General features: G+C 45.5%; 1 protein-coding gene across 1 annotated transcript; it reads left to right on the plus strand.

The window, feature by feature from the left end:
• Positions 1 to 4,698: 4,698 nt before the first annotated feature.
• LOC109787574 (uncharacterized) lies at positions 4,699 to 5,463 on the plus strand. The gene is made up of 2 exons (XM_020346116.4): positions 4,699 to 5,112; positions 5,234 to 5,463. Exons 1-2 carry the CDS (start codon positions 4,731 to 4,733, stop codon positions 5,323 to 5,325), a joined length of 474 nt encoding a protein of 157 aa, XP_020201705.1. The 5' UTR covers positions 4,699 to 4,730; the 3' UTR covers positions 5,326 to 5,463.
• Positions 5,464 to 10,759: the final 5,296 nt, after the last annotated feature.

Raw genomic sequence — 10,759 nt, forward strand, 5'->3', positions numbered from 1 at the left:
CAATCTCCCTGCGGATACTGCTGGATCCCGAGCAGTGAGGTTACGTAGCTCTGCAAAAAGCGATGAGATACCTCCACAGGCGGCGCCGGTTTGTCATGAGTGATCTCGTTGCGCACATGCCAACATCTCCACAGCAACATAATCAGGCGCAGCCGGTCCCCTTCATTACTTTCTGCAATTAGGTTCAGGAGCCATTCCGGGCCGGTGTTACGGACTGACTCGATGTCCGGTATACTCCACACCTCCGCCATAGTCCTCCACAAATGCACCGCCCGAGGGCACCTGCAAAACACATGAAAAGTGTCCTCGCGCTCGAGACCACATAATGGGCATATATCAGTAACCTCCATGTGTGGACTGAATTTATTAGACCATGTGGCAAGGGAATTAGTAGCCAAACGCCATGCAAACACACGCACCTTAGGAGGAGCAGGGCACCTCCATAATAATGCCCAGGCGGCACGTCGCCCGTCCGGTGCCCTGCTCGCTGCAACTGAAGAGGGACGAAGCTTGTCCTCAAGCGCCAGCCGGTACGCGCTACGTACGGTGAAGATACCAGTACATTCTGCACCCCATGCAAGGAAATCGGCCCCCAGCCGAGGGGACGCTTTAATCTTTAGTATCTCCTGAACATCAACTGGCAAAAAGTACTGTTAAAGTAGGGTTCCGCGCCATGCACGTTACTCGTCTAGGAGCTCTGAGACTCGGCGGAGACGGCACCTTCCCTGTTGGGTAATTGGTGGCCGACCAACAGGGTGTGGTATCCAGGAGTCCCGCCAAATTCGGACCGACTGCCCGTTACCGATGCGCCAGACTAAGCCTTTCCTCAGCAACTCCAACCCATGCACAATGGCTTGCCAAGTTTGCGACGCGTTGCTAGTGAAAACAGTATCTTCTAATCGTCCATTAGGGAAATACCTTGCCTTCAAGACGCGCGTACAAAGACATTCCGAGTTGACCAAAATACGCCATGCTTGCCGAGCTAACATTGCTTGGTTGAAGAGTCTGAAGTCCTTGAATCCCATACCCCCAGCCGATTTGGGCCTCAGCAGCGAGTCCCAAGATTTCCAGTGGGTTTTCCTCTTGCCTCTGTACGCGCCCCACCAGTAGCTATGAATCATCCGCCCCAAATCATCGCAGATGCTTCTAAGAAATTTAAACAAACTCATTAGGAAGGTGGGTAGGGCCTGCGCCACCGCCTTGATAAGAACCTTACGTCCTGCTTGGGACATTGGATGTAAAGAAATTGCTGCCAATAAACGGTGTACCTTCGGCGAGGTCTCGAATTACTTTGCACACGAGGTGACCAATCCGTGGCGGGTGACCAACCCAAATTGATTGATGAGTAATCCGGCCACATGTCTGCCACCATCCCTGCTGGGTCAGTTTTCCGTACAAAAGTCCTCTCCGACCACTGTCCGGTGACAGATGAGAAGACCTGCACCACGTATACCGGCGGTGGCCATTCCATCAGGCCCATCGCGTCCCTCACCTCACAACGCTCGCTCGAATAATAATGCGGACGTGTTTGATCCTCTTGTGAATCCACAAACCAATCCTCTCCGTCGTCGTCGTCGTCGGTGTCGACCTCTGGCCACAAATCGCCATCTGCACCTCCGGACATGAAGAGCCTTCCCACATTGAACGGCGGTGGTGACGACTTGACAGGTACAGGGGGCTCGGGCATCTCGGGCAGCTGGTCAGGGAGTAGGAACACCTCGAAGTGGAGAGACACGGCAGGATCAAACACGAGGTAGGCAGCGGAGCCGATTCCCCAGTTGGCCCCTTGGGCGCCGGGCGGCGAGGTGCTGTGGCTGGAGCACGCGGTGGAGGACATCGGCGAGCACCTCGTCCGGTAGCTTCATGGATGCGATAGATCGAGGGCACGTACGGGCTGTTGGATAGATTTGTCGGGGTTCGACTTGACGACTATAAAAGGTGGCGCCTGTGCCGCAGAGTTATGTCCAAAACCGTTTTCGTACTACTTGCAGGAAACCTGCATATGCTTCGTCGGACCAGAGTCATTATATTTGCGAGAGGTCCAACTGATGAAACTTCGTTCGTGTTAAGCCCAAAAACCAAGCCCAACTTCAACTCTTTTCTGAATTCTTTAGCACAACAATTGAGAAGTTAAATTATTATTTTTGCGGGATATTAAGAAGTTAAATTCAAGGACCGTATGCTAAGGCCACAATGATGAGTTACTCTCTATATAATCCAAAACCAACACACAGCATTATAATATTTATTCTTTAAAAAACCGGGTTGTACATACATCATGTAATATCTTCCGGTGAGGTTGGATCAAATCATGAGAACTAGCTAGCCGATGGAGGCACACATGTAGTTGATGATGCAGGTTTCATCGCCAACCCTGCGGAGCACCTCGCAGCAGTCCTTGGTGATGTGCACCTCGCCGTAGAGGAGAGCCTGGAGGACCTGGCCCGCGCACTTTTTCGGCGTCTCTGTCACAGACCTGTAGCAGTTGGCTTTTGGAGGTAGGGGGAAATCTAGAGGGGGCTCCACGTCGATGGACGAAGCCACTATGAGGAGGAGGCAGAGCGAGAGGGAGAAGAGCCAGCGGCTCGCCATTGTAGCAGACTGGTAAAGATGGGAATGGATGGATGTTGTTGTACCATAGTGTCATTGCTACTATTTATAGTGAGATCTAGTGTGTGTTTTTTTGGCTCTTGTTCAACGGGTACTCAATTTATTTGCATTGATTACACGGTCTGGAGGATTTAATCACATGCCTCTTACTATTACATATATAGTGCGTTATTGATATTATGCCTTCTTTTCTCTGTCTACTTGATTACATGCCATTTTTAATTTACTGAAATTATAATTTAATTTCCAGGAAAATTTATGCCATGCATGAAAAAAATACCTTGTTTCCCTTGTGCCAATTTTTACTTATTGTGATCCTTCCCGCACCTGGCCCAATGGAACTAGCAGATTGATAGATTAGTGATACTTTGTCAGTCGGTCCCTTATCCCTCGTGTACAACACGTGACTCGAACGACACTAACTTGCCGTAGCATCTCCACGTCGTATCCTATGAATCTGCCTATATTCGTGCACCCCTACATCCCGTCGCTAGCATCCATCTGATTCAAATCCTGCATCTTTGAGCGACTTTAATTATACTATCTTAATTCTGCTTCAGGATTCGGTCGGCATTTGTTTTCAGTGGATCCACTTGGATTCAGTCTTCGTTCGTATGTGTTCATGTGTCTTCATATTGGACCCTTCTACTCTACATTTCTCTTCATCGATGGCGGTTGTCTTCAGTGGATCCACTTGGATCCAGTCTTCGTTCGCCTGTATTCATGTGTCTTCAGATTGGATCCTTCTGATCTAGATTTCTCTTCATCGACGATGGTTTTTGTTATGGCGCGCAATACAAAGAGTAGACGATAGTCAAAAAATATTAACAAATTATCATTCAACTGAACCAAACCTGAATCATCCCATGGTTACAACGTATTTCCGTGCCCCTCGATATTCCATATACCGAGCAAAAAATACCATTTTTGAATTTTTTGAGTTTAAACACTGGTTTGTAGTAAAGTACGTAGGATGTAATTAATGCCATGAGAGTTGGTTCTGGTGTGTTGGTAGCAACCTAGTTCCTGTTTTGAGAGCTCCCTGGTTCAAATGTTCGTTCATTCACGAATTTAAATTCAAAATCCAACTATAAAATTCATTCGAAATATTCTCGGTATTTCTCAGTAACCGTGGTAACCACGTTTACCAGGCTCGGCTCGGTAAAAATGCCTCATTCGGTAACCAAAACCTTGGCCACGACGACACTTGGCATTTACCCCTATACGCTGAGTTCTTAAATATGTGGAGTGTTTTTCGAGTCATGTCATGGCGTAGATGGTGGTACACTGAGCACCACTATTAAATGTGTGCCATTGCGTCGCCACATGCATGGCTTAGAGGAACATAAGCCGAGTGGCCGATGTAAAACTCTAGGCGCACTGAGAAGCATAGGGCAATATATGTTTTCATGTCGTGTCTACCCTATGGCCTCTGTCATGGCAATGTATGCAGATCATCACTAAGAGAACATCTAATCGGACGTGATTAATACCAGTGACAGACCAGAATTATTGATCATGGACGCGGTCAGCACTATGGCGCTTATGAACAGGCTTATCAGAAAATAAATCTGCTAAGTTCAAAAAAAAAAAAAATCTGCTGACCATCATTCTAGCGCGCCATTCGGTGTGATCATGTGGCACGCACGTCCGTTAATCCCGGTGAGATCATGCAGGTGCTGCGTCTTACGCGGCCACGTCGTGGGCGGCACAAACATGCACATTCGTATCATTCTCTGAGTTGTATGCAAAACAAAACTCCAGACCGACCCTCCAACAAATGGTGGTTCCAACTTCCAGCTATACAAAAACTCTTACTGCACGCCTGTCTTCTCCTGATCTCCCTGTTTCATGGAGAGAAAGGATCTGTTATGCGCATTCGCCCTTATTTGAAAATAGCAATAAACCTGATCAGCATGAGATGCAAGTCAACACCTCATCGAATCAAAAATAAAATAAAGAACGCAATCGAATGAGAGTAAACCCAGTGACAGACTAGTGCAGGAACATGGGGAGCACGTACGCTCCAGCTCATTACGTTGGTGAACACATGCCTATAAGACATGCAAGCCGGAGACCCCTCACCATAGTCGACGCGGTAACACTAATCAAGATCGATCATGGGTCACCACGTCCGCCGATTAGTCCTGGTGCTCCTCTTCGCTGCCGCGGCCATGGCGACTAGCGAAGTGGAGACGACGCCACCGATCCCGGACCAGATAGTCCTCCCGCCACTCCCGTCGCCGGCCGACATCCCGGTCACGCCGCCGTGTCTGAAGAGCATATCCGTGTGCGCACTCGTCTACCAGGACCCCTCCCAGCTGGCACCGTGCTGCGTCGCCGTCAAGAAGCTCTTCGGCAGCGACCCGGAGTGCATCTGCAACGGAATCGCTGAGGCTCAGAAGGTCGCAAAGCAGTCCGGCCTCAACTACACCGTCGACGGCCAGGAGATGTTTCGCCGGTGCGAGATGCCTCTCACCAGCTGCGACCCCGAAAAACCAGGTCAGAAAGATGCATTCCTTTCTTCATTCAGATATGACAAGTACTGTCAGGCTTTGCCAGTATATTCTTACAATAGCTATTTAGATTTATATCGAAGCTCTCTGGTTTGATGAAATTGCAGGATCACAAAGCATTGGAAATGGAGCCCCTACTACGAGGTCCTTTGGTGTCTTTCAGATCCTACTTGTCATCCCATTATTCTTCATGATGTAAACCGAGTGCTGGGGGGCATACTTTGCTTATTTTTTGGACTTCGTTTCCCTCTTTTTTTTTAATATTTGTAATCTCATTTATTTTATATGTTTGACTCATGGTGCAATCAATAAAAATCGGCGAGTGTTTTTCTCTTCATTTCTAATCCTCTCTTTATGCTCTAATTATTCTTCTGCAAGCAAGAGGCGTTTGTTCTTTCCCAGCAAAAAAAAAAGAGAAAAGAAAAAGGAGGCATTTGTTCCTTGCATGTAAAAAATGGAGCATGGGTGTGTTCAAATAGATGAGATGTTTACTGGAGCGTTTTGCCATACCACAAGAAGAAATGTTGCACTGTACAAATGAAATATTGCGCATGGGATTTTAATTGATGCGATGATCGGATGGTCTATGTATTTTAAATTTAACAAAAATCTAAAGGCCAAAACGTTGGCCGATCTGGGGCTCACCCCACCCAGCTGCCGGCTAGTGTTCCCCTTCCAAATGCTTGCGTGCTCTTTGGTACATTTTTCGATAAAGGGCACTTTTATTAACTCATAATGTAGCATTAACTGGATACAAAGCATAATGAGCGACACCTGGCCTCTGCATAGGTAAGATACACACAGCCTTAACAAAGAGTCTAGCAAAGTATATATAAAAAAAAGTTGGCAACAGTAAAGCCATATGAGTCCAAAACTATGCCAATGTCGACGGAGAAGGTGGACCGATCCGGAGATTATGTTGCCATCCATGTTGGGTAAAAAATAACCTGACCACCTGCTCCAACCGCATACACACCGCCTTGAACAGCGATTGATACTCCGTTCGCTGTAGCGTAGACCACATACGAAGCCAGTGCGTACAACGGTAAATAACATGCATAGAAGAAGAGGTTTTGCCATTAAAAACACAATCGTTTCTACATAGTCAAAGCGACCATAATAAGGCAGATGCTCCCACCCGTATTAGCGTACTAAAAGTATTTGATATTACATCAAGCCAGTGACCATATATATTGGCAACACTTGTTGGCGGATACAAATTGGACGCTATTTGGATGACTGACCATATAGAACGCACAAACTTGCACTGAAAGAAGAGATGTTTAATTGTCTCATCATGAGTACAAAAGCTACAATTCTTACTTTCTTGCCAGTTGCGTCGAGCGAGGTTGTCTTTTGTTAGCACAACTCCTCTCCGAAGATACCACATGAAAATCTTATTTTTTAGTGGCATCTTAGATTTCCATATTAGTTTATTATTATCCAATAGAACCTCTGAGTGTGAAAGTGCACGGTACATAGAGTCAACTGTGTAGGATCCAGATGTAGTGAGATTCCAGCGAAACTCATCCCTCCCTTGTGTCTTTTTTTTTTTTACAAAAAGACTGTAAGGGAACCCCCTATGATATAATTGGTGCAACAAACCCAAATTGCAAAAGTACCATGCCTTGAACCTGGATGGGCGGGAAGGCATCAGCCCCTTCCCACCACTAGGCTATGCCTTAGTCTGCATCCCTTGTGCCAAGTTAACCGAATCCAAACGGGATAGAAGATGTTGCCATGACACAAGGCGGAGGCCAATCAAATCCCTCCTAAATGATATATTCGGCGGGGAGGAGCTGAGCACGTGCGCAAAAGTATCATTCTTATCGCATACAATTCGGTACAAGGCTGGATACTGTTTCTGAAGAGTGGTATTTCCTAGCCACCAGTCCTCCCAGAAACGTATCTCGGAGCCGTCCTTTCACTACTAGGAAAAGGCCTGCTAGTGGCGCACCTGTTTTGGCTACTAATGGCGCACTACAGGTGCGCCACTAGCATCACGCCATTAGAATTTTTTACTAATGGCGCACCACAGGTGCGCCATTAGTATCCGGTGCGCCATTAGTATATCCCTCCCAGAAACGTATCTCGGAGCCGTCCTTTTACTACTAGGAAAAGGCCTGCTAGTGGCGCACCTGTTTTGGCTACTAATGGCGCACTACAGGTGCGCCACTAGCATCACGCCATTAGAATTTTTTACTAATGGCGCACCACAGGTGCGCCATTAGTATCTGACTTAGTAATGGCCCACCACATAGAAGTGCGCCATTACTAACAATTTTTTTTCGTTTTTTTTCTTAATCTCGGGTCACTATAGCTTAATCTCAAGTGTGGTGCGCCATTACTATCTGACTTAGTAATGGCCCACCACATAGAAGTGCGCCATTACTAACAATTTTTTTTCGTTTTTTTTCTTAATCTCGGGTCACTATGGCTTAATCTCAAGCCAATATGCTTAATCTCAAGTCAAATCGCATTCCGTGGTCAAACTTCCCGGAAGGTCACCCATCCTCACACTACTCCAGCCCAAGCACGCTTAACTTCGCAGTTCTATCCAACCCCAGTACCAGCTCACTTCACAGGCACTTGTTGATATATCTATCATATCAATCCTATTAAACCTTGTTGATGTTCATGAGTGTGATGAAATTTTGAAAAAATATTGCAAACTTCCCGGTCATATTACGTATCATATTTTGGAAAAAAATTCCAAAAAAAAAGTTTTTTTGAAACCAATTTTTTTTCTATTACTAGTGGCGCACATAGCAAATGGTGCGCCACTAGTAAGTTTGATCTTTTCCATTTCCCCCCCTCTAGATCTTAAAAGCACCGTATCTTTCGTTCTGTTAGGTTTTTGGGGATTTTGAAGATATTGAACGGGGTTCCTATGTAACTTTTCGAGTAGATGATTTTTCATATAAAAAACTTTTTAATCCGAGTTCATATGCAAAAGTTATGCCCATTTTACAAATTCCAGAGAGATTTGGCAAATAAAGTCGAAATTCATATTTGTAAATTTTCCCAACAACTACACCACATATCACATGGGAAACTTATTTTATTTTATTTTTTTTGACATTTCCATCATTTTCTTTTATTTTTTCTAAAACTGAAAAGGCGGTCCACGTTGGGGGGGGGGGGTGGGGTGGTTGCATTCGGTGGAATTTTTGGGCAAAGTTAGTAATGCCGCACCGTGGGTGTGGTGCAAGCGCACCACACCCACGGTGCGCCATTACTAACTTTGAAAAAAAATAAAAAAAATTGTTAGTAGTGGCGCATCGAGGCTGTGGTGCGCCATTACTAGTTAAAACTAGTAATGGCGCACTGTCCCCTTGGTGCGCCATTACTAGTTTTGAAAAAAAAATTGTTACTAGTGGCGCACCGAGGGTGTGGTGCGCCATTACTAGTTAAACTAGTAATGGCGCACTATCCCCTGGTGCGTCATTACTAGTTTTGAAAAAAAGTTAAAAAAAATTGTTAGTAGTGGCGCACCGTGGATGTGGTGCGCCATTAGTATTTGGACACTAATGGCGTATCAACACATGGTGCATCATTAGTATATAGTAGTGGCGCACCACATGTGTGGTGCGCCATTAGTGTCCATATTATCTATAGCCCTTTTCCTAGTAGTGTTTATCGCGAATGATCCAAAGCGGAATAGATGTTTCTTTACCGCCATCAGACCAGACCAAAAATGAGAGTCACCAGGTTTCCCATATGCTTGGGACAACGCTTTTTGGCCTAGATACTTATTGCGCAACAGGGTTTGCCAAACACCATCCTCGGTAAGTAGCTTGAACAGCCATTTACTGAGCGAGGCATCATTCTTAACCTGGAGGTCCTGAACACCTAAACCTCCCTGGTCTTTTGGTCGACAAACCACACTCCATTTATTTTCACTGTCTCCTTGTCAAAAGAATCTGGATCTGAAGTAATCCAGTCTTTGTAGAACCCCTTTGGGAATTTGGAAAAATGAGAGCATGTAGAGAACCATGTTTATGAGAACAGAATTGATCAAAACTAGTTGCCCTCCAACAGAGAGCAACTTGCCTTTCCAACTGCTCAACCGTTTCTCCAATCGCTCTTCAACATGTTTCCACTCCGCATTAGTGAGACGCCGATAATGAATCGGAATTCCCAAATATTTAATCCGGAATTGGCCTTGTGCACAATCGAACAAGTCAGCATATTGCGCGGCCGCCTCCTTGGCTTCTCCAAAACAGAAAATTTCACTTTTATGGAAGTTAATTTTCAGACCTGACATTTGCTCAAAAGCTGAAAGCAATAGTTTCATAGTTTTAGCCTTATCTAGATCATATTCCATAAAAAGAATTGTATCATCGGCATATTGCAAGATAGAGAGTCCGCCATCCACAAGATGTGGCACTACTCCTGCAATTTGACCGTCCTGTTTGGCGCGTTTGATCAAAGTAGCCAACATGTCAGCAACAATGTTAAATAACATTGGAGACACTGGGTCACCCTGTCGTACTCCCTTTTTCGTATGGAAGTAATGGACTACATCATCATTGACTTTTATAGCCACACTAACTCCAGTAACGAAATTTTGGACCCACTCACGCCATTTATCTGAAAACCTTTCATTCTTAGGGTATGTTGGAGAAATGACCATTTGACTTTGTCGTATGCCTTTTCAAAGTCGATTTTAAATACTACTCCACTCATGTTCTTCGGTGCATCTCATGGACGGTCTCGTGAAGGATTACTACTCCATCGAGTATATTTCGTCCTTGCATGAACGCCGTTTGGGATGGCTGAACAACATGATCGGCGACCGCGTTGAGCCTATTAGTCGCAACTTTGGTGAAGATTTTGAAGCTGACATTAAGGAGGCAGATCGGTCTGAACTGTTGAATCTGTTCAGCCTCCTTAGTCTTTGGCAACAAAACAATCTCGCCAAAATTAAGCCAAGATAGGTCTAGTTGGCCGACATGAAAAAAATTAAACAACTCCATTAGGTCAGTCTTGATGACATCCCAGAAGTTCTGATAGAACTCCGCAGGGAAACCATCAGGGCCTGGGGCTTTGTTATGTTCCATTTGGAACACCGCAGCTCGCACCTCCTCTTCAGAGAAAGGTGCCGTTAGGATATCATTCTCTTCTTCTGTGACTTGTGGAATGTCATCTGTTCGGGTCTCATCTAGAGTGAATTTCCCTTCCTCTGGAAATCCAAACAGACACTTGTAGTATTTGGTTATATAACGCTTGAGCTCTGCCTGACCCTCGATCCGTCCCTCATCCTGTTGGAGGCTAAAAATACACTTCTTCCTATGCCGCCCATTGGCGACCATTTGGAAATATCGTGTATTGTTGTCTCCCTCCAAAATGAATTGGGCACCTGATCTTCGATACCACTTGATTTCCTCTTCTCGCAATAGACGTGCAATCTGCTCATTGGATTGACTTTTCATATCAATCTCCTGTTGAGACAAAATGCGAGTCTCTGCTATTTTGTCGAGGTCATCTATAATAGTGGAAAGGCGTTGCTTTTCTTTTTTATATATACCACTTGTGTGTTTGGCCCATCCAATTAGGAACCGCCTCATGGCTCGAATTTTGAAGTTCCATCTTTGAATCGGTGTGCGACCAACGGCAGGCCTTTCCCATAA

Source organism: Aegilops tauschii, chromosome 4, assembly GCF_002575655.3.
Source record: "Aegilops tauschii subsp. strangulata cultivar AL8/78 chromosome 4, Aet v6.0, whole genome shotgun sequence".
NCBI classification, from domain to species: domain Eukaryota; kingdom Viridiplantae; phylum Streptophyta; class Magnoliopsida; order Poales; family Poaceae; genus Aegilops; species Aegilops tauschii.